Source organism: Aulostomus chinensis, chromosome 10 (genome assembly GCF_037954235.1).
Source record: "Aulostomus chinensis isolate RoL2024-O1b breed Wild chromosome 10, RoL_Achi_v1.0, whole genome shotgun sequence".
In the NCBI taxonomy this organism is placed as follows: Eukaryota; Metazoa; Chordata; class Actinopteri; order Syngnathiformes; family Aulostomidae; genus Aulostomus; species Aulostomus chinensis.
Window position 1 is genome coordinate 20000480 of NC_141329.1, and position 23835 is coordinate 20024314.

General features: G+C 41.6%; 4 protein-coding genes across 7 annotated transcripts in view; 1 reads left to right on the forward strand and 3 right to left on the reverse strand.

Annotated features, from left to right (window-relative positions):
* Positions 1-4320, reverse strand: part of schip1 (schwannomin interacting protein 1) — a 218425-nt gene extending 214105 nt beyond the window's left edge. The window contains exons 1-2 of one of the 2 annotated variants that reach the window (XM_086216328.1): positions 4267-4320; positions 3969-4056 (exon numbers count right to left, since the gene is read on the reverse strand). In XM_086216328.1, the coding sequence (XP_086072454.1) occupies positions 3969-4056; positions 4267-4289 (111 nt within the window). In that variant the 5' untranslated portion in view covers positions 4290-4320. The remainder of the gene's footprint in view (positions 1-3968; positions 4057-4266) is intronic. The other variant, XM_086216329.1, reaches the window with a different exon arrangement.
* Positions 4321-4688: 368 nt separating this feature from the next.
* On the forward strand, positions 4689-5684 carry LOC147254786 (P2Y purinoceptor 6-like). The gene has a single exon (XM_086215019.1). It carries the CDS (start codon positions 4689-4691, stop codon positions 5682-5684), a length of 996 nt encoding a protein of 331 aa, XP_086071145.1.
* Positions 5685-5831: 147 nt separating this feature from the next.
* mfsd1 (major facilitator superfamily domain containing 1) lies at positions 5832-17371 on the reverse strand. Of its 3 annotated transcripts, XM_086216333.1 has the most exons (18): positions 16877-17371; positions 16675-16727; positions 16335-16447; positions 16176-16218; positions 16007-16074; positions 15186-15294; positions 14972-15074; positions 14481-14579; positions 13199-13310; positions 11974-12030; positions 11283-11439; positions 10736-10833; positions 10521-10633; positions 10336-10383; positions 10084-10150; positions 7190-7295; positions 6278-6386; positions 5833-6031 (listed from the first exon to the last, which is right to left on the reverse strand). In XM_086216333.1, exons 1-17 carry the CDS (start codon positions 17043-17045, stop codon positions 6327-6329), a joined length of 1575 nt encoding a protein of 524 aa, XP_086072459.1. In that variant the 5' UTR covers positions 17046-17371; the 3' UTR covers positions 5833-6031; positions 6278-6326. The 3 variants fall into 3 exon arrangements, with proteins under 3 accessions (XP_086072458.1, XP_086072459.1, XP_086072460.1); XM_086216332.1 differs by having other exon boundaries at positions 5832-6386; XM_086216334.1 differs by lacking the exons at positions 5833-6031; positions 6278-6386; positions 7190-7295 and adding an exon at positions 7441-8879 and having other exon boundaries at positions 16877-17369.
* Positions 17372-17661: 290 nt separating this feature from the next.
* Positions 17662-23505, reverse strand: p2ry13 (purinergic receptor P2Y13). Its single transcript, XM_086216335.1, has 4 exons — positions 23261-23505; positions 22458-22662; positions 21986-22375; positions 17662-20629 (listed from the first exon to the last, which is right to left on the reverse strand). Exons 2-4 carry the CDS (start codon positions 22638-22640, stop codon positions 20156-20158), a joined length of 1047 nt encoding a protein of 348 aa, XP_086072461.1. The 5' UTR covers positions 22641-22662; positions 23261-23505; the 3' UTR covers positions 17662-20155.
* Positions 23506-23835: the final 330 nt, after the last annotated feature.

Genomic DNA, 23835 nt, shown 5'->3' on the forward strand with positions numbered 1-23835 from the left:
GAGTGGGCATGTATACAGCTCAATCGCTGTATTTGCAATATCAAAATAAGGACGATCAATACTTTGTAAGGCTAGAAAGGAGAAAGCAGATGGTCTGGAGGGCGGGAAAGCACATTAATTGTTGAGTTATGAAAATCATAATTTCTGAGAGTCCTAGTTCTATCACAGAGATCGATTGCGGGTGTATTAATATCAACACACACCAATTGCTGGCTCTTCATGCCCTTTAGATAAACTCCCACACATGTACAAGCAACCTGAGTGCATTAAACACCTGCAATCACACACACACACACACACACACTGACTCACACCGTCACACGTAAACCCACACATCAATCTGATTGCAGAGCAATGAGATGCCGAAACATCTGCATCAGGATATCAGCTGGTTTACCACAGCTCAACTTGCCAATCAGCTTGAGGAAACATCGGATCAGGAGACGAGCTGTACCGGTGGAGACCATCCTTGATTGTAACATGCAAAATCAATTTTCATGCGCAGTGGTTGCGAGAAAGAATATGGAAGACAACATTTATTCTGAGCATAAAAAAACAGCCAACAGAGAGAAGTAGGCATAACTGATGTATTAATGAGATTACATTATTTGAGATGCACGTAATTGGGTAACGTAGCTATTTGGGTAAAGCAGCTATTTCCACAGAGAGCTTCATTTATATTATTTTGATTAAACCTTCGCATTCTATTTCAGAAGCACAAGAAAAAAAAAGCACTCTCGGGACTAGAGATGTAAATTGACAAAGAATCAAAAAGATACATTGTCAATGACTGCAGTGAGAGTGCAGTTTCACACTGATCAGGTGGCAGCCTGTAGGGACCTGCACATTCATGCAATAATAGCCACTGCAGTTACACAGTCGAGCAGGCAGGAGCAGACTGACCTGTGAGGCACAGATAAGTGACACCCAGCGGGGTTGCATCATGCATGCACGCACGCACGCACACACACACACACACACACACAAATGTGAAGTTAATTTCCCATGTATAATTAGGCAGTTCATCAAAAAAAAGACAGACCCTTTGCTTTTAGTGCCATAAACAGGGTTTATAGGTATGACACAACAGAAACGGCATAATCTATTAAGACCTTTTCAACAGCACAGAGCTGCAGCAAATGATTATTTCCTCTGTCAAGGAGGTAATGGGATCAGTGGCATTTATGTTTGGATTACGTAAAACCTCTATGGCTGATTTTCATCAATTTTTGTAGAGGCGTGTAGCATAAATTTAGGGGCAGATCCACTCGACTTGGGGAAAATTCCATTTTTTTTTTGTTTGTTTTGTTTCACATTGGCTTTGGCTGTTCGGTAAATCTGGAAAATAAAGGAACAAAATGGGAAAAGTGATCATTAAAAATTCCAAGAGATCAGGCTGATGTGTTTAAATAGGTTAACTAATCTGATGAAAAGCACAAAACACAAAAATACTCCATTTACAATTATTTGGGAAAAAAAGAAACAGAAAAGCAGCAAATCCCAACATTTGTGCGGCTCTAACAAAATAAGACTGGGGATTTCTGCATGATCGCAGACTACTGATCAGTTTTAGAAAATTGTTGTTTGGGATTAACACTCTGCCAATCATCTCATTGATTACTTACTTCCCCACTGACACATAAAACATGCAAGAGATGTGCAGCTGAGCAGTAAAGGAAGATAGAAACAGAGGATAGGGATAGTATAGTTTTTGATAAGGAGGAAGAAAATGGTGCACTTTTATTCAAATGCCGTAGAGAAGAAGAATAACTCAAGAAGGGAAGAGGGTTTGTGGAGTGTGATGAGTGAGAAAATGGTCATGCAGTCCATCAAAATGTAAAATTTAGCACTTGGGACTATTCCCCATGCTACTATAGAGCTATAGAGCTGCACTGGTTAACATATGGTGAGGGAGGGAAGGAGAACATGTTCTCACACACACACACACACACACACACACACACACACACACACACACACACACACACACACACACACACACACACACACGCCCATCATCGTAAGGGGCTTCTTCCAGTGATCAAAGACTAAACTCACTCATTTAGATTAAATCAGTCTTCCAAGACAGGGTAATAGGATGCGAATGACTATAAAAATGGTAGCTCTGAGTGAGTGTGAGACTACATGTGGGGTGTCTGAGTTCATCCATGCGTGCCTTTCTGTGTTTGTTTTGGAGGAGTTAAGGTTGTTTTCTTTTTTTTTAAAAAAAGAAAACAAAACAGAGCAACTTCACACACCAAATATCTTTCTTCTTAATCTGACCGTGCCAAGCGGAGAGACATCTATCTGTCAGTGTGGCGTGCAGGCTCATCTCCCTCCTACACCGGTTATTACGACTCAATCGAGGAAGCGTTTGAGTGAGCTGGTGCAAGCTGCACTCAGTACAGCTCTGTCCCACTGGGGGTGAGACCATAATGCACTTCTGAAATATGACACCCTTTCCCTGGCACAAGACTACCGCTACATACATTCCTACCTACAACACAAGATATCCTGTTGAACACAAGCAGATTGTTATGAGGAGCGTGGCATGCTGGGATACTCTTCACTGAATTAGGAGCAGCGAGGGGTTTGATGCTACCGCTGAAACCATATCAAGATTCAAGCTGAAAGTGCTGTGTCAACACTGTCACATGTATAGCATATTTCATGTTTAACCCTATTAAATGTGACCCCCCCACCCCAACCCCCCCTGGCTCTGGCATGGTGTTTAAATAAGCTCTGTGTAAAATGGTTAACAACATGAGCCCGTGGCCGTAAAATTCAGCTGTCCCATTGATTATGGGGTAATAGCTGGATAGATTAATGTGTTTCTCAGGGGGTTCACGCCTTGGCAATGAATCTGAATCACTCACATAGACAAGCCAAGCAGCTTCTATATCCAATAACCCGCATTTCTATCTTCACTCATATTTCACAAGCCAATTACTGGTTAGTCCTTCACCAAGCCTCGACGCGTCCTCCTCTGCAGTGAACCTCCTCTGACGCAGAGTTAAGCTCAATCAATTCTGGAAATGTCACTTTTTTGGAAAGCAATAATGAAATTCATCTGTCAGGTGGTGCAGCTGGAAGTAAAATGAGAAAGTTTAAGGGAAGAAGAAATGAACAAGCGCGCGTATATGTGTTGCACCCAACGTGATATATATTACAGAGCAATCCAAAGCTGTGATGGAACAGGGCTTTCAGAGCTCACAAGCTCAATATCCCCAGCTGCCGATAATGCGCAACACTACATCACTGGCATTAAATATTCAGGAGCTCAATACAACCAGGTGAACTTGTGCACCTCCAGTCACTCTGCCATCCACACAGAGGGGAGGACTTGGAAAAAAAGAGGATTTCTATAGCAAAACTGATTATGAATTCAATCACAACATCTGCTCTTCTCACATGAGCTCATGTTGAAGGAGCTCTGACACCTCAGTCAGCTGTGAGGTTCAGGCTCTGCTTTCCTCTGCTGCAGATAGAGAAAGTATAGCATTAATGAGACATTTTCAGTCGCTGCGGTTAAAAAAAAAGAAGAAGAAGAAAATCTTTAAATGGCCTCAAGCCAACACGATAAAAGTAATTTTCAAAACTAAATTGAATTCAGTGGATTCAGCCATTTGAAACGGTAAACGAGGGAAGCCAAAGGTGGCAGTGAGGCAGATTTTGTAAATGGTTGAAGATTTAGTTCTCCGTGGTGCTGGTACTTCACCAGCTGTAAGAATACTTGCATGATTGCAGAAAAGCCTATCTATTCAAAGGATGTTTGCAGGATCTACAGGGGCTTCGGGCACTAAAATCAACTTCCTGCTCCTTAAAAAAAAGATCAGTAACAGTTACATCATGCATGAAATGGTCTCCCACAAATGGAGGATCTATAATCAATTTACAACCATTCCCCAAGAGAGGTAAATACTCATAATCCTGTATGCACGTTGCATTTTCCTCTAAGTGTCTCTTACCTGGTTATTAATGCACAGAGCAAGATGTTTCCTCTCCCGTGCCAGACTCCCGCTGCGCAGCCTCGCCTCTTCTCCCTGGTACATGCTTCTGGAAGGACATCGCTCAAGTTAACGCACAAGAACTCTCCTAAATATAATAAGAAGCTTGAAGCATTCAGCATGAGAATAGCGTGCACCATCCAGCTGCAGTCATGCAGGACGTCATCACTCATCCGTGCATGTCGAAGCAGCCCGAGATGTTCATCCTAAATACACTCTTGTCCTGTACTAAGAAGCAGCCGGTGGATGTGCCACTAACCTGTACGTGCCGTTCCTCAACATGACGAGCTCTCTCTCCTCGGTCAGACAGAGATGAAGTGAACACTTTAGCAGCTGGAGAGAGACTAGACTTGGAAAATTCTGGCAGCCAATAGGATGCTCAGCGTGCGCGCGTTTTTTGTTTTTTTTTTACACGGCGCGCACCGCCGGTGTGTCGTAGAAGTATTCTACACGCCTTCTCAGTACCTCAACCCATTATTCTTTTGAAACACATTGTGCCAATCTGTTTGCTCATAGATATGGCGACTTAATGGTTTACATTACACAGGTGTGGGCTGGGAACACACGTTGAACAAACATTTTTGGTGTAAATATACATATAAAAAGCCCACGTCATCCTCTCGCCAGTAGTGAGTTGAGCTGCTGAGGTAAAAAGGTACATTTGAGCTGAAAAACTTGTAAATGGAGGACTTTAAAATCTGTCCCGTCACTGACTATTACAAACGGATCCTCCTGCCGCTGAGCTATAGCCTGGTCTTCATGCTGGGCCTGCCTCTGAACGGCGCCCTGCTGTGGTGCGTGTGTTGGAGGACGCGCCGCTGGAACAGCTCCGTCATCTACCTGACCAACCTCGCCGTGGCGGATCTTCTCTACGTGCTGACCTTGCCCCCGCTCATCATCAGCAACGCCATGGGAGACGTGTGGCTGTTCGGGGACATCATCTGCAAAGCCATTCGATTTTTCTTTTACGTCAACCTCCACTGCAGCATGATGTTCCTCACCTGCGTCAGCGTGCACCGCTACATCGGCGTGTGTTTCCCCGTCGCCGCCGTGCGCATCAGGACCAAAAGAGCAGCCCTGTTTGTTTCAGGCTTGGTTTGGGTCGTTGCCACAGTGGAAATCTTACCAACACTTGCCTTCGCTCACACAGGTGTGATCAACAACGTGACTGTGTGCTTTGAGATGACTAACCCGAGACAGTTCGGCGTTTTCTTCCCTTACGGCTTGTTTTTATCACTTATCGGGTTCATGATCCCGTTTCTCATCGTCGTCACCTGTTACTGCTCCATGATAAAGGTGCTTCGTCGCAGGGGGGCCGCGGGCGTGAGGACAGCTCGAACCCGCACCAGGTCCCTCTACACTCTTTTAGTCGTGTGTATCATCTTTATTGTATGTTTTGTCCCGTATCACATCACTCGGACTGTCTACTTATTTGTGAGGGTCTACATGTCCGAAGACTGCCACCTGCTGAACGTGGTCATGATCTCCTTCAAGGTCTGGAAGCCTGTGGTCAGTTTCAACTGCTGCGCAAACCCTCTCCTCTACTTCTGGGGCTGTGACGCGTATCGGCAGAAGTTCCAGGCCTGGTTATGGAGGAGGAGAAAGAGGGTGCAGCCCAAATGTTCATCCACACATCTGGAGGTTAAACAGCACCCATCCGTTGTGTCATCATCTTAACAGTTCGCTTTATCGTTAAGTTACACAAAAGAGTGCGTTAAGTATCTCTTTTTATTACGTGTATTTGTTCAGATTCAACAGGTCACTGCTGTAATAAATTTACGCACTTCTCAGCCAACAATAAGCGGCTCAAGTACCTCAGTGTGTATATAGGGCCGGTTTAAGCTACAAAGCAACTGACATTTCACATCCGTTAAAGTTCCAAAAGCAATCATACTGAGATAATGATTAGAGGGAACTAGCGCCCTCTGGTGTTTGCACAAAGTAGAGACTAAAACCATGATGCAGCAGTTCAAGCTGGTCTGATGCAACCTTCAGTATCATCGTGCTGTGTGGTTCCTGTAGTTCTATAAAAAGACAAGGAAAAAAATAGGTTGTGCAAAAATAACCTGTGATGAAAATAATTTCAGACGCAAAACACTTCTGAAAAAAACAACAAAAAAAACAGAGGGAACAGATAACTGTCTAAACATCAGTCAGCCATGTGAAGGTTATAAATACCTCCAGGGTAACATGTGAAGCAATCCAGTACAAAGAAGAATACTTTGTAAGCATCTTCTTTTTTTTAATTTTTTTTTTTTTTTACTTCATACTTGCATGGTGCAACAAGAGCTGGAGGATCAGCCAGATGAATGAGGGGCATCATTTCAGAACACTCCTGTGGGCCAGTGATGACAGATGGGTGGAACAGTGGTCTGGAAGCTGAGGACAGAGAGGAAAGGGGACAGGGAAGACAGATCACATCTGTATATACACGGTGGCTTAATCCTGGATTGCAATACCAGGGTGGCAACCAAACCTGTCAGTGAATCGATCTGGATTCTAATCTTCTATTAATTAAACTGACAAAAGAAACCAAATAAAACAACAACAAAAAAATCCTTTTACAGATATCACCTAAAACATACAAGAATTGAATTTACTAAAATGAAAGTGAAACAAAGATACATTTTACATATATATATATATATATATATATATATATATATATATATATATATATATTATTCATAACTATTCCGCACCTGTTAGGAACATTTTCTTAACCTTATATTCAAGTGTATATGTAAATAACACTGACGACCGATTACATGGTTTGAAATGACATAAGCATCCATTCAAATAAATCAACATCAAGCAAAGAGATTTTTCTCAGATGATATTATCACGTACGGCATTAGTGAAGTACATTTCCATACATTTTTTCAGAACTGTATTTATCGTTCAGAAAGATTTCCAAGGCCAGAAGTTGCCATTTTCAAAATCCATTAATTTTCCAGGTTTTTCATAACAGTATAAATCGTGATTTTAGCCAAAAGACTGAACACTAACCCAAAAAACCCTCGCAGTTTAGGGCTCAGTTTAAAGAAATCACAGGCTGTTTTTGAAACAAGAACATCTGAAAGGACTCGAAAGAAAAGACTAATTAAAAAAAAAAAGCAGCCAAATTATTCTAACCATCCAGTCAATTATTAAAAGGTGTGTGTGTGTGTGTGTGTACATACCTGTGTTCCCAACCTTGAGAGGAAACGGTTACGCAAACCAAAAGCAGACATGGGTGTTAGTCTTGCAAGCTCACCCTCTGTCAGTTTACTGGTCCACCTTTTATCCCTGCAGGAATAATAATCATCATCATCATAGCAACCATAAAATCAGGTAAATGATATCATCATCGGCAGAATTCATCATTTGCACTTGGATGTAGAAGGATAAAAACACAATTTATTGGACTAAACTCAGAACAAAAGTCGTCAAATGTCTTAAAAAAAGCCTTTAATCGAACGTCATTGTTCCACAAACAGTCAAGTTTCATCTGGTGCCATTTTGTTTTACAAAGATAATCCCAGGAATTCTTCAAGTGTCCTAACACCAAATTTCACTTTCTGTTTGTCTTTAACAGTTCACTTCTTTTACATACCTCAAAGAGAGTTCACAGGCTGTAATCCAACCTGACCTTTGACCTTTTTACCACTGACCGAAGTCCTCTTCTTTACCATTTCTATGAGGACTAAATCTGAGGTAGTGAATGTTTGTCATCCACAGTTTGTCAACCTGATAACATAACGGACACACACATCTTTTCCCACCTTCCTGGAATGGTAAGAGTTAAACAGAGTGCATCAGTATTCATTTGTATCTTCGATGAAGCGAGTGCTTAAAACAAGTTCATTACACCGACGTGCTAAATGAGCAGGAACAGTCGACGAGGCACACTTTCTATGTGGAACTGATTTCCTCTTTTAAAAAGGCCACGTTCATAAAACTGTTCTTTAAAAGTTAAAACTTTGAAAATTACATGCATTCAAAATTGTTCCTCTCGCTCTTTTTTTTTCATCTGTTTGATCGTTATAGTAATGTGCTGTTTGATGATGCAACGAAAAATGATTTTTATGAACCCTAAGACCAGCCAAGAGTAGATAAAGAAATTAAGAAATGAAAGAGTGGAGCAATTAAGATTTCAGCAATAACGAGCTATGCTCTTTTTGAGATTATCAACCAAAAAGAAAAAAAGGTCAATGGTGCCTGTGATTAAAACTGAACAGGAACCGCCTGAGGAGAGTCTAGACAGGGAGATTTTGGTTGGCGTTGTGAATAAAATGATATGTACACAAATTTAGTGCTGGGATCCCTGCATGAAGGCAAATAACAGAATCTTGGCGAAAACGATTTCTATACAGAAATTTGTATAAAAATGTTCCAATATTTACATTAAAAAAAACAGCAGTTTACAAAGGAACCCTATAATTAAGAGTGGAATTTGATCAAACACTGTTAGGGAAAAAGGATCCTTTCCACAGAGGTTAAAATCCCACCATCTGTTTCTTGTTAAAAAAAAAATAAATCAAACATTTCAACTTTCTTCTGCAAGTGAAGAAACGTCACGCTGAGCTTTGGCACACACAAGAGCCAGTGGGGAGTCGATATCAGAGTCACTGTGAGAGGTCAGTGTGTGACAGCAACCCTCAAACTGGGACTTGATCAGCTGTTACTATACACTTGGTTATGTAATCGGCAGTGCCAGACAATCAGTTCTGGTGGGAAGAGCCACAGATGACAGTACTGGGCGGAGTCAATAGGGCAATCCCTTCCCATGGCAGATGATTGACAGCTCTGGGGTGGACAGTGCAGCCAGCTGGCTCTGAAGCCCAGGACCGTGTGTGTTTGTGTGTGTTCCCTCAGCATCATCATCATCATCTGGAAAAAATCAATTACAGCATGCAGGGATCATTAGTGTGTAACAGCTGAAGAAAACAGGGAGAATATTGTGTGAATAGTTTGGACAGACAGACATGAACAGATGGAACTTCAACTCCTGCCCTTTGTGAACACACTCACGCAAGAATGAGAACAGAAAGACGCCACCACCCCACCGAAGAGTGGCGTGATATTGACACGTGACGTGCAGTGGGTATGACTTTAAAACAGAAGTGACTTTACCTAGTTTGATCTCTGACAACCATGCTCTTTTGGCCATCCCTGTTTATGCAAGAAGTCATCTTGTTGCTGTAAACTAATAAAACTCAAAAACAACTTCTGCATCATCTCCGCATCGCCACCACCGCAGAAGAAGGGTAAGACTCTGAGGTATTATGAATCTCTTTTATTATACGCGCAGCACTGTAAAGGGAGCCCGGTCATTGGACAGGGTTGGTGACCCGTCTTGTTTACAGCTCGCATGAGCGTCATTTACAACTTGTTTGCAATCCATTTAAGAGAAGCACCTGGAATTACCACCTGGTGGTTGTTTGGCCCTGACAATAAAAATGCCGGAAAAAACTTTTTTTTTTTTTTAATGATGTCACAATATTCGGAACTTTGCCTTTTTTTGGATATGAAAATACTTTCATGATGCCCTTCATCCAAGTTATGCCCCCCCCCACCCTAAACCCCCCCCCCCCCCAAAAAAAAGGTTTTATGAGGCCACACCGACATTGACCGAAGTTTATCCTCGAGTCCAGGTGGACGTTTGTGTCAAATGTGGAGATAATCCAGAGATATCGCATGAATGAATACATTGGAATACATTTTGGCTGAACTTTACACATACAAACCAGGCAATCGGCATTTCTACTGAGGAGAATCGCAACAATTTAATCCTAAAATATCAACCAAATTTTAAATAATTTGGCTCATCGCTTTTTTAAAGCAGGAGATTTAGCTATAAAATAGTTTAAATGCATGTATTGTATCGATAACTACGTTCATGTTTTACTATATCTGAATTAAAATAACTGCAGCAGGTTCATCTAAGGAAACATCTAGAGCAAACTGATAGACCAGGGTTTTGAAGTGTTCAAAAATATGCGTATGCCACTTGATTATGTGAGCAGCTCGCTCTTCTTGTTGGCTGAGTGGTTAGAAAAGCAGCAAGGGAAGGTCAAAGGTCCAAGTTACTCACTCTGCATCTGAAGTGGCTTCTTTCTGGAGTTTTGCTCTGGCTGAAGCCGACTGGTTCAAGTCTCCTCCTGGAGCCAGAGAGGACCATGGAGAGATTAACAAAAGGGCGCTCATGGAGGAGTGCGATGGTAAGGAGTGATGTGAGTGTTTACGGAGTGAGAAAGTGAAGAGGTATCACATGAGAAAGAGAAGGAAAGATACTGGTATGGGAGGAGGAACAGCGGAGTGTTTCAAGGTCGCGGTGTTGTCTTACCTCTGAAATAATCCACAAAGTACAGCAACACCACCGACATCAGTGCAACTGCAAGAAAAGCGTGAAGGGAACAATGTGAAAATCACTCAGACCGTCACTTGAAAAATCAGGAGTTTGGAAAATTTGACGATATATGGAAAAACAAACAAAAACAAAAAAGACCCAAACAGGTCCAAGATACTGACTGCAGATACAGGCGCAGAAAAACACTTCCAAAAACAGGTATCCTCTGTTGTCAAGGATGGAGCCTGCCGCCATGGCGATGAGAGCGAGTCCAAGGTTCTGGATTGACTGCATGCTGGGGGAGAACGATGAGGAATTTACGCAGCACTGACTAATTGTTGACAGATTGGCTACAAACACAAAACGGGGATGGAGACAGACGCTAATGTGTACGCACAAGCCGTAGGCTGTCCCCAGCTGATGCTCGGGCACCACGAAGGCCACCATGGGCCACAGAGCACAGGCCAGTAAGGAGTAGGACACCCCCAGCACCGACTGGAACACACAGGCATGTACAAGCTCTCTCAGAATACTCGCTCCACATAACCAATTAAAATAAGATAGCGTTGTCTCTTTGGGCTGTTGGTAATTATTAAATTAATCTGTTATTATATTGTAGTGTCGGCAAAGAGGGTAAAATTCAAGTCACGGTATAGTAAAATGCTGTCGGAACTTCCTTTTATGCACTGTTTTATACAAAATTCTAAATCAAGGAAATACTCATCAAATTAACGAATAAACTGGCAGCCTCACTGCTTTTAAAAACACTTCCAAGAACTTCAGGCACGATAGTAAAATCAAATGTTGCTGTAGTCTCATTATATTCTTTTACATCAACAATATCACATTATGATACACAGTAAAAGTCATTTTAGATAAACTGAAAAAGACTAATTCATGACATAAGCTCAATATTCAACATATGACTGTTTGCTGTGCGTTACCATGGCGATCCATGGGTTCCAGAAGGTGAATGCCAGCATCATGTGAGCGGCGAGCGTGGTGATGACAGCAGACATTACCCAAACCACATTCCTCCCGGTCTTGTCAACTATAAAACCCAAAACTGGAGAAGCGGGAGCTGAGATGATGTAAACGATACTGCGAAAGACAAGACGAAGGTGTTTGAGCGCACCGCCAAAAACTCACTCCAGAAAAGGAGATAAGATACACACAAAAGTAGCAGCAAAAAAAAAAAAAAAAATACTGATAGTGTTTTTCACTGTCAGTGGGCTATTGGGCTATTCTTGAATCTTGAATCTATTAGCGCTTCTCAAACGGGACAAAGCATGCCCCTAGGGGAATACTGAGGTACTACAGGGGATGTGACAACAAAAAAAAAAACAACTCACAGAATCAATAACATTATTAAAAAGACAGTTAAACGCAACCTCGATGGTGCACTCTGACAAAAAAGATTAGCACTACATTTATTGACGGATTCTAAACATTTCAAATATATTAAGTTTATTTTTAAAGCAGTTTAAAAAAAATCAATGAGGGTGCTGAGCAGTGCTATATATTTTTATCTAGGCTTTTTGTTTTGTTGTGTTTTGTTTTTAAATAAAGGCTGAAAAAAAATGAACAGGAGGAAATGCGATTATTAATAGAAAGGCTCGACCTTATCTGCGTTACCTGTTGACGGCTCTGGCTTCAGCAGGGGAAAAGTTGAATTTTTCAATGAAGAACATCCTGTAAAAGACAAAAAATAAGATGACGAGTTCACGGTCGCAAGCGCTGCTCGTGAAGGCGAAAAAGAGATGACTCGCGCTGAAGGGAACAGCTCTCAGCCTTACATACATACTGTAACATTGAACAACATATTTGTATGACAACTACTTGCTCTGGACCCTCTTAGGGAAAAAAAAAAAAAAAAAAGCCCTGTCAGTTGCTAAGTGATTTGAGAGTGCCTTTCAGAGAAGGAAATACAAGTTGTGACAGTTTCTATTGGTTTCTTTCATTGCTAAGCCATTTGTCAAACCACTTTCCATTTCTGGCCCCCACCGCAATCAACACTGCGGTTCTGCGGTAATGCAGTGTTGTCAGGTTGCAGCATAGTCAGGTTGCAGCATTGTCTCTTCCCTTACATGCTGAAACTGTACTGGTTTAATAAAGCTCTCCATTTTATTAATACTGCACACTTAAAAGTATAATGCCATCTTGTTTGGGAGTTGAATTGAATTCTTTACTCACTCAAGAGAATTTTTTGTTTATTTTTTTACTATCACAAATGCTACGATGAAGTCAGCCCTGAAGGAGCTAAGTTTTAAAGCTTTCAATTTACTCCGACAGAACACATTCCTGGAAATAAAAATGAGACAACTGTGGTGAGAACAGGAGCCATTAAAAGGTAATGTTCTTATATTAAGAAGTATAGGGTATCACACGTGGACCACGTGCAAGCCTGTTTATTTCAAGTTGATACTTGAACAAGCCAGCGTGCCATATTTCACCCTTCAAATCAAGAGGGAGCTGCATGTGTCCACCCTTACTGTGACAAAAGGAAATGAGCTGAGAGTAAAACTCACTATGTGTCAGTTGATTTATGTTCTAATGGTTACCTTTGGTCACAAGACACTGAAAGAAGCAGGTGAAATGAGTCTCTCGAGGGGTGATGTGCTCCAGAGCGAGATATAAGTAGGTACCGTAACGCTATGAGTATAGGCGCAGTCCTCAGCTCCTTCACACAGCAGTAATGAACTCGCCTCTTGTAAAAGTGGTATTATAAGAGCAGAAAAGAAGAGGCCAGCTTGTTCTCGATCACATGGTCACCTTATGAACTATGCTTTAAGTTATACCAAGTCCTGATCTACTTAGTGATCATGTCTGGAGGAATGCTCCACTGCATTTGTATACTCACTGTCCCAGTCCAATAAAGGGGAAGATGGCCACATAGTAGCTCACGCAAATGACAAAGATGATCCACAGGGGTAAAGGGAAGTCCTTCACATCTGTCAGCTTAATGACTTCACCTGACGTGCAAAATGAACACACACACAAATCAGCAACAGAGCGAATGCTTTCAATCGATTAAAAACACAGCTTCTCTGACACAGATTATTAGTTTGAAGGGACAGTTCTTGATTATACCGCTGAACTAAGATGCCCCCCATCGTGCATTAAGGACAAAGAATAACTGAGGTGAATGTGACCTTTTGCTGAATAGTACATCATGCCCCACTCTTTGACTGGCATCTCAGTCAAAGAGTGGGGCATCGGTTTATAAGGTTTATAAGTGAAAGCAACAGTTGCACGTTCATACACAGGATTGACTGGTCCCACAACACACATCACACACAAGAATACAATGGGTTTCAACCACAACCGGCGTTAAAATAGAAGTTAGGATGATAGAAATGTCAGGAAAGTGTTTGGTAAACACCACAGACAGAGTCAGAGAGGCAGTCTGAATCAGCTGGGAGGGTTCAGGAGTTGCCATGGTGATGCTAACTGCTTAGCTATTACAGAAAGAGACAATCTCTGGTTTATCACTCAAAGACTGCAGAAATCTCAAGTCCTCATTGGAAATATAGTAACTTAAGCTTGAGGCACATCAGTGCCACGATCTGTCACTAGCACACATGGCAGGTGCTGCGTGTGCGTGTGTGTGCTTTACTAGCATGTGATCTGATCCATGAGAGACAGAATAGCGATTCATATACATGATGACATGATTTTTAAACAACGGGACCTCAACTACTAGTCTTTCTCCCCATGTATTGGTACAATAACATAAAACATGACGGCAAAAAAGTGAAAGCAGGAAGTTAAGCTGCAACCTCAGCAGGGAACAGTTGCTATGGTGACCAGAATGAAAACAACAGCATTTTCTCAGCGTTTTTCTGGTGTGGTGATGGTGGAAAAAAGGAAAAACTGAAAGTGAAATGTCACACTGTCCCACATCTGCAGCCGACCACGTTGGGGTTGGACGTAGAAGACAACAGGAGTGATTGTTGCAAAATGCCTCCGGATGTTAATAATAATAATAATAACAAAAAACAAAAATCATGAACTCCAACACTCCAAAAACTTGTGAGAAAAATATTGAGATCCCTTATGCTGAATCCTGCACACATCCAGTTAGAGGTGAGAATATAAATTAGTTAAAAAGATAAAAAGGACTTTCTTGTGGGACAACTGACCTGTCTTGCCTTGCTCCTTGTTGAGGATTTTCTCTGCTCTTTTGTCAAGTAATCCCAACACCAACGCGCAGATTAGTGAGAAAATGCAGGTAACCCCAGCTGAGGAGAGAAAACAAGAACTGAAAACATAAATAAATACGTGGGAGAAAAAAAACGCTCCACTTACACATTAGTGATAGGATTATCACACTAAAATTCCTAATGGCTGCCCATTAATTCTAATTTTCCTCAAGTGGTTGGATTTAAGTTGAATTAACAGTGGTGGCGGAGGCAGAATATTAAAGAAAAACACGAGTGCAAGGCTGAAAAAAGTGGAAGTGGGTTTCTCAGCATAACTAACGGGCGCAAATTATGAGAAATGACACTCCCATCTTGTATGATTCATCAGCAGCAGCCAGAAGCACTTTTAGTTCTCTTTACCACTTCTTTGTCTCTGCTGGCTGTGATATCCGAGATCATTAGTTGCAGGGAAAGGATCTCCGTGACGTTACCTATCATAAGTGATACTCCGAGTGTACTGTGTCCCGCTGAACCTAATAGTCCAGAGACTTTGCCGTAGACCCAGCCCATGATGTTCATGTTCACCGTGCTGCCCTGGAGACCAACAGAGACCAATCTAGTCACTTCTATGATTTGGATTTTGTACACGAGGCTCACATTTCACAACCACGTTAGCATTAATAACTTGGCGTTTCCCTTCCTTACCAGGCGAGCCATGCTCAGCTGAAGGCCAAACACTAGATTGAGCTCTTTTCCTTTAAACCAGTTGACTGCATAGGTGTTCTGGGCCACAGCCAAGGATTCTCCTCCAATACTGACCACAGGAGAAAGGGGAGAGGGGAGCAGGTTGCATTATATGGGAAAACATCGTGTATGAAAAGTAGCCACCGATAGAAATTCATCATGTTTACAGCTGAGTATTGAACTTTGATATTTTTACAGCAGTGACCGAACTGCTTCAGTATTCTCCAGCGTCAGTAGATGTCTTGTTTTTCAATACCCGAGGAGTAAATCTACAAGTTTTACAACGATTTTTCGGTTGTAAACCTGCCTCAGTGGAAAAATGCCAACTTGCTGAAACTCCAACCAAAAGAGATGAACAGACAAATTAAACTGAAACACATTATAGTATAGTGCTTTATACCTTTAAGGTTAGACACTAATTTTTAATTGAGATGCAGGATAATGTCGGCACCAATGCAGGTCACATTACTTTATCAAATCCAAAAGTATTTACATGGGCTCTTTCTGTATGTCAAATAAATAAATATATATTCAATTAACTTGTTTCTGTAAAGACAATGTTGGTAAATCTGAGCTAACAGTCAAACCAGTTGTAAAAATATAGCACACGGCTAATTTTAAATTTGTGAAAAACACCGAGTTACTTAAAACTACAACTGAAAGATTTGTAAAGTTAAAAGTATCCTTTTAGAAACAGTATACAAATTAGTTTTAGTAATTCCCAGCCCTAATCAAGTTAAAACAAACAAAAAATGATGACGCTTTTTTTCCCCCCATCTCACCCAAAAACAAAACGTCCCATTTCCATCAGCCAGAAATGGTTCACCAAAGCTCCAGTAGCAAATATGACCTGTGTGGAAAAAGAAGAAAATATTAATAAAATGGAACTTTTGTTGGTGGAGATGAAATTTATGGGCCTTTATTGTGGATGAAAAAAAAAAAGAACCCTACCTGCCCCACACAGACAAAAAGGGAAAAAATGATGGTTCCCAGCCTAAAAAATAAATACATAAATAAATAAATAAATAAAATCATTTCTAGAGTAAAGATGATCCCTTTCACTTCATTTATTCAATCAAAACAAATATGGCTGATTAATTAATATCCTACCTGATACCAAAGACTCTGTCAATGAGGAACCCTCCAAAGAAGCAGAGAACCACATTGGGCCAGGAGTACCAGGCGTAAAGCTCCATGAATTTCGCGGTGTTCAGGTTCATATCCTGGCAAGTCAGAGAGGTAACACATCAGACATGAAATACAATGAGCACGCTTGAAATAAAACTCCACATCTGCAGCATCTGTTAGGGTTAGGTTCCACTGAGCGATGTGTCTGGATTAGTCTGCACGTCTGCTGTGATTCTGCTTGGGATTCATGAGAATATATAGCAGCATTGTGTTGTTGTTGTTGTTGTTGTTTACAACTTTTCCTGTTAATGAGTCGAGTTACCTGGAGGACCTGAGTCTGAAGAGAAGCTGGGTTATCGTAACAAAAGTAGCTTCCTGAAAAAGATTCATAAACAGACATGTCAATACTGCATTATTTACTGTAACTCCCTTCGTCTGAAAACAATCATCTTAGCATGATTAAATGATGTTTATGAGGAAATTGGCCCAGAATATCTACATTTAGTGAAGATGCTCGAACTCACCGAATCCCAGGAAACACATGAACACCAGGACCACGATTCGGTGCAGGAGGTGGCTGGGGTCGCAGATGGCCGGCAGGGGTCTGCCGGGGCCGCTGGTCGTCGGTCCACCGGCGAACGAGACCTCATCCTCCGGTTCCAGCAGGTCCCGCCGCTCCTCAGCATCCGCCATGTTGGATTGTTTGGGATATGAGTGGACAGCAGCGAGAAAGACGGAGCCGATCGATCATATGACCCGGCAGACGTGTCACGTGACGTGAGCTATTGTGGGTGAACTTGTTTGACATGTTCCAGTGAGACTGGACCTCATGGACCCGAGGTAGCAGGCTGCCGACTACGGTATTAACACTCTACGTGATACGGCCAATTGATACGTCCATCGCTGATCTTTATTCATTGAGCAAACTCCCCGGTTTACTGAGCAATAATACTTTTCCCCCCTGTCTGTCTTGCGTCAGCGAGTTTTCCCTCGGCTCTCGACTTCCGGCGTTACGTTGGCGAGTTCACGGTGTCAAGTGACAGCCGCTCGCGGGAGCGCGCACAGCCTCAACTTCCAGGTATTTCATGGATTCCTCGCAAATTTTGGTCAGATAGCTTCATCTGTATTCAGCAATAATAACAGTGAGTTCAGTGGTGAAATTGATACATCTGATCAGTTTCTGCACTGTAGGGTAATTTTAGGTAATTGCACTTTAGGAGAATCGCTACTAAGATGCAAATGTGCTTTTAATTCATAAAATGTTACCTTTCACATCAATATTTCTGCACATGCAAACTATGACAGCATTACATATTTATTTTCCAACCAAAAATCAGTGGATATATAGAGAAAACAATCAGTGGTTTTGTCCATGAAGAAAATACTTACTGCCACATAAAATTATGATACGGCATTAATCCAAGAGTAAAAGTGATCTATATATGACACATAATTGTAAATATAATAGTCAATTGAAAAAAACTTTTGTCTGCATTTGCATTTAGAGAGACGAGGTCAGTTCCTGTTTGCAGCCGAGCTACTGATTCTGATTTAAAGTTGGTGGAAGTGTCAAATAAACAAATTGGATTATAAAGGATCTATCGTTTTTGTATGCATGATTCAAATATCCATCCATCCATTCTCTACTTCTTATCCTGTTAAGGGTCATGGGGGGCTGGAGCCTATCCCAGTAGCCTTCAGGTGAGAGGTGGGGTTCACCCTGGACAGGTCGCCAGTCCATCACAGGACCAACACATACAGACAGACAACCATTCACACTCACAGTCACACCTACGGTCAATTTAGAGTATCAATCAGCCTCGTCCCCTCTTGATGTCTCTGGACTGTGGGAGGAAGCTGGAGTACCAGAGAGAACCCACACAGGAACAGGGAGAACATGCAGACTCCACACAGAAAGATCCCGTGCTGGAGCCCGAAACTTTCTTGCTGTGAGGCGACAGTGTTAACCACTGCACCACTGTGTGTTTTTTTTCCTCTTAACTATTTTTCTCCCTGGTGGACAAAAGAAATCACTACAGTTTCTTTGTACTTTGCCTTTGTGAATGTCGATATCAAGGATACATTTGAATATAAAAATCAGATGAATTCTTCCTGCTCGGAACTTACTTATTCTTTTGGCCATTAGTTGACATTATCCGCATAAAAACATGTTAATATGATCTTAACATTTAGTTCATACTGAAAAATAGAAGTTAAATTTGAAAGAGTAGCAGTTTTCTTTATTTGCCAAAACATTTGGAAAAGCCTATTACTTATTGTAGCTTCATCACCAACAACAATGACAACAAAAAGAGTTATCTGCTTGGCCGATACTGATGTCAGCCATCAGACTGATACTGCTTTGAAAAGTCACCAACATGTGCCGATATTATCGTGCATCCCTAGCTTGAAGTTTACATCTGAACAGCTTCTAAGCCACGTGAAATCATTTTTTTCTGTTGTGCATCACCATGAAACAGAGAAAAAAGGAAAGCTGCACCATCTTGTCTCACCAGGACCTCCACCAGCACCCATCCAACTGTGACCATCCATCTCTACCTGCCTCCTATTTGTCCGTCTCTGTCCTCTCTCTCCATCCTGTGTCAGCGCGCGGTGCTAGGCAACACTATCTCGAGGGTTTATTTAATTCCGTGAATGTCATTTAAAATTTCTCATAATTCACTACAGCAGAGTCAGAAGGTTTTAATCTGAGGGTGACAAACGGTCCTTCATCTGCAGGCTGCACTCGCCATTCTGACTGCTCTATAAAGCTCATTAATTTCCTGCCCAAAATACCAGCCTATGTGCAGTAGCCAACACAAGGTAGGATGGGGGACGATCATATTTCATTATTACATTATTCAAAGCCGCGCTCAGACAAGATTATTAATCAAGTGGAGATGACATTAATCACAAAAGAACCGGTTTGTAAATGTCCTGAAATCTGTTCAGAGATGACGGTAGGAGGTGTTACTCTGCTGGAAAGATGTCAATTTATTCCAGTTCTATATATTTATTCTCCACTCTTTCACGTCAAAAAGGAATCAGTAATAAAGTGAAAGGCTATATTGCAAAGACTTGTAGCCGCAGATAAGTTCATGTTAAGCTCCAGCGGTCTGCACTGGTTTGTTGATATAATATTATTATTGTTATAACTAGTTAGTAGACATATATATCTATTAAAAAAGCACCCTGGATGCTACTGTACTGTTACTGTATAGAGGTAATTAAAACATTAAAACTGAAGCGTCTGCCCTACTGTGGCAGAGGAAGTGGCTTTGTAAGATTTTATTCTCATTTCTCATCAGCTGCCTCAGCTCACGTGTGCATGTGCGAACATAATATCTCCTCTCAGTTATTATTACAATTACAACCAACATTATAAAATTATACTCTTAAGACATTAAAGGTATCAGTCTCATCTATACCTATGACACGTGTTTTAGCTCGTTGCTCCCTGCTCATTGTCATAACTCACTCCCTGGATATATTGCGTGTCATCATAGTGAATATGTGCTGACAAGATGTTCGCCCTTCAGCCAGCATCTAGTCAAGGGAAAGTGCGGTTGAAAGGAGATTAGAGAGAAGGAAGTAGAACATGACAGTCGGAATAGTTAAGGAGGTGTCGGATGACTTTGCAAGTGTGCAGAAGTGCTTACTGAGCATTGTCCACCCAGCTGAGTCAGTTTCCTTTGGGGTATTTTTGTGTGTTTTTTTTTTTTTACAATTTCATCAAGATGGGATTCTTTTTGTTAGCACACAGTCATCACCCTGCTTTGTCCAGGTATAAAATTCCCCCTGCGTCAGTTCAGCACCCCACTGTAGGACTGTCTGTTAGTGAAGGCTATCTGTGACATCTCCTGCTGAGTGGATGTTGCTGTGGCAGAATCCGTGGCACCTTTGTGGAGGGGTTTCCGGCAGAGCGTAGCTGTGAGTCTTCTCCTAAACACCTTGCACAGGAACACGTAGATGAGCGGGTCCAGGCATATGTTAGTGGCCGAGAGCCACAGGGTGGTTTCCTTGGCGATGTAAAGAGCATTCTGTGCCCGACAAAGACCCACTGTGTTACGGGTTTGTGTCAGAGTGTAGGGAACACGGGCGAAATGAAAGGGGGCAAAGCAGATGAAAAACACCCCCACCACTACAAAGACCTTTGCTTTGGTTCTGCGGCTGGCTGCCTGAGATTTGCTCCTCGAGGCTTTGTAGGACTCGTACACCTTCTTACTGATGAACGTGTAGCAAACCACCATCAAGGCCAGCGTGCCCCAGAAAATCACCTGCAAAAAAACACATCAAATAATGAAACAAGAACTGCATTCCCTTAACTTGACTGGTGACTACGCCGATTCATCATTAAAGCGATACTCCACACTTAACACCATCACTTATCTAATACTCAGAGTTAGATATCTTGAATTTATGGCAAGGTTGTTGTTTTTTTTTCTTGTAACTTCTCGGTAAATCCAGGGTTTAAAAATCATTAGCTAAATTGTTGCAATAAGCTATTGGAAACCAAAGATTAACCACAACATAACTATATGATTGTAACCCCGTTATGTGTAAGGTAGCGTTCTTCCATCTCGTCCTAGCTGTGGGTTTATGTCGGACTCCAGGTATCTTGAATTCTGAAAATCAATACCAATATAGCAAGACGGTAACAACCAACAACCGCTCTTGTCAGAATCTCCTGTTCGACTTTGTGTTACGATCCATCTGGTTGTTGAACAGGGACGAGTAGGAACCACAAGTCTCTGCTCACAGGATTTTTACCTGAGCAACTGAAATGTTGGACAGTCTAAAAATTAAATTCTAAATTAAATAATCATATAAAATGGTAAATGTATCCCAGACATTATCAACTCATAATAATTAATATAATCTAAGTATACTGTATCCGGTATGCTCAATACCCCACAAGAAGTTTAAAACCTCTAGGACAAAAATTGCAAAATATTACTCAACGGAAATTTCTCCACCAAGTTAATTCATTGAACTTTACTGCCCGGGGAGTTACGCTGCACACCATGTAAACTCTGCGTCTCATTTTACCAAGAAGTTACGCATTGGGGAAAAAAAAAAAAATCATCCTAGATCCAGGACATGGAGGGGTTAGCAACAACTACTTTGTGAAGCAGCTGGTTTCATGAGAACACAATAACGTGAGATCCAGAGGGGAAAAAAATAAAAAAGAATCAACTTTTCAAGCTTCAAATGATACATTCTTTACCAGAACACTGTAGGTTTGGACCTGTCGGCATCTTTTGAGGAGATGTAGTCAATTTTTAGGCGTAACAACAAGCTGTTTTTTTTAACTCGATTGGCTTTGGCTTCCGTGCCTGCTGATCGGATTTTTCGAAGTTAAACTGTAGAGGATTGATAGACAGATGATTCAATCAATCACTCTCCATATACCTTTTAAAGTTTGGGGGAATTGTCAGATTCTAGAAATTGATTTAAAAATGGGAAGTGTTTGTGTGAAGCATCACTGAAAATAAACCGTTCTATAATTTTTAGTTTTACAGAGGTTAGGTGCTTTACTTTTTTCTCACCTGGGAGTTGTGAGCTGATAAAATAACCATCTGAAATGCGCCTTTTAGCCTTCTTTAAAGAAAAGAATCCTCTCATTCATCTACCTGACAGAAGTAGTTGAACCCTTCGTGCCAGAGCAGCCCAGCTTTGCTCTTCATAGAGGTGCACTTCAATCTTCCTCCAATGATCTGCGGTTTCTGGTCGCTCAGAATAGCATTGGGTAGCGCCAAAGATAACATAACCACCCAGACAGTTGCACTCAGCATCTGACCGACACGGACCCGCTGCAAGACGCCCTTCCCAAATGGCCGGACAATCTTCAGGTATCGGTCCAGGCTTATGAGACCCAGTAAGATGATGCTGATGTACATGGTGATGTAGAAGAGCACTGCAGAGTAACGGCAGTGGATGGCACGTAGCTGCCAGGAACCCACACCTGCATCGGTCAAGATTTTCAGCGGGACAGTCAGAGTCATCAGCAAGTCCGCCACCACCTGTTGGAAAAGTTATTATTATTTCTTTTCGTGCTATTTGTGTTGTTCTGCATCAACAAAACGTATAAAGAAAAGCCCTTACTACGTTTTTTAGAAACACCACAAATGTTGAGGTGCTGGGGATGCTGAAGAAGATCCAGGCAGCCAGGGAATTCAGTACCAGGGCCACTATAAAGAGGATGCTGTATAAACAAGGAAAGACCACCGATGTCACGCTGGTGTCCCGCGCACACTTGATGGAGGTGTTGGACAGGGAGTTGTTCATTTTGCAACCTTTTTTTTTTGTGCTGCAGGTAGGATGAGAGAAATAAGAGAGATGACAATTCATGACTGAAAGGAATGACTTGAAAAGTTAAAACTTTAAAGAAACTGCAATTCAACAGTTTAAAAAAAAAGGAAGATCCAAACTTTTAATTATTATTTTTACACCTCAAGGAAAATATAATGCATTTACTGTATGTAGTGCTTGTCTTGTCGACTAAACATGTTTAAGTTAACACATTTACATTCAACCATTCACTCACATGTGTTCATGAAATATGAGCACATGATACATCTGTCAAATTCACAGAGGAAGTAATCGCTGTCACTGTCAATTTAATTCATGGCTGTTTGTCGGGATGCGGAGACGCAATGAATTTAAAGCTTCCAACTTATGTTTGTTCTTTCTGAAACTTCCTCCCATCTTTGTCTCTTACACGCTGCTACAATATATCTGCCCAGTCTTCTTTTAAAATAACAGCTTAAAATAACTTGAGGGTTGCAGCAGGTGCCATGGAAACTAAGATTCAATACTACCGATACAAACTGTTGTCCAAAGTGAATATTAGATCTTAATTTCTACGTTAGATTGATGTTTTCTTTCTAGAAGCCGGTACATCTTACCTTATTGCTGTGTCCGTCAGCTGTGGTGCTGGGGCAATTGAACAATAATGAAGAAAGGTGAGGGAACAGTACAGTATTTCACAGAAAGGAAGAAGTGAAATAACCCCTTCTGCTTTCCTCTTCTTATCCTCAAAAGGAAATGAAACAGAAAAAATGTTTTGCAAACGTCTATGTTTTACTTCAGTTCTTAAGCCATTCAAGAATTTCTCCTGCTAACCTTAGGCATGTTTCAGGCTCTCTCTCTCCCTGCCTCTCAATCTAAGTGTGTGTGCGTGTGGAGCGACTGTGTGGTTGTCTTGTCACAATCCCAGTGAGCTTGCCAGCCCCCCCCCCCCCCTCCGGGTGAAAGACCCTTTCCTTCCTTGCTTCCTGTCTCAATTGTCTTCTGAGAGGCTTGTTCTACTCTGTGCCAGTCCCCCTGCCTCCGCTAGCTTGTGTCAGGATCAGTAGACCAACACCGAAGCCAAGGACTCATTTCTCTACCCTCACCTAGAGACCCCCCCCCCACACACACACACACACACACCATGACATTTTCTACCAGTCTCTCTATCCTTCCTTTTTTAGACTCAGAC

Coding starts and splice junctions, on each gene's coding strand:
- mfsd1 (XM_086216332.1), bottom strand. CDS start 17,045: ATGGCGGATGCTGAGGAGCGGCGGGACCTGCTGGAACCGGAGGATGAG. Junction 12,031..13,198: donor CCCTTTATTGGACTGGGACA/GTGAGTATACAA, acceptor TGTCTTTTACAG/GATGTTCTTCATTGAAAAAT. Junction 10,384..10,520: donor TTTCTGCGCCTGTATCTGCA/GTCAGTATCTTG, acceptor CTTTTCTTGCAG/TTGCACTGATGTCGGTGGTG.
- p2ry13 (XM_086216335.1), bottom strand. CDS start 22,640: ATGAACAACTCCCTGTCCAACACCTCCATCAAGTGTGCGCGGGACACC. Junction 22,376..22,457: donor TGGTGTTTCTAAAAAACGTA/GTAAGGGCTTTT, acceptor CTTTTCCAACAG/GTGGTGGCGGACTTGCTGAT. Junction 20,630..21,985: donor GGTTCAACTACTTCTGTCAG/GTAGATGAATGA, acceptor GTTTTTTTGCAG/GTGATTTTCTGGGGCACGCT.
- LOC147254786 (XM_086215019.1), top strand. CDS start 4,689: ATGGAGGACTTTAAAATCTGTCCCGTCACTGACTATTACAAACGGATC.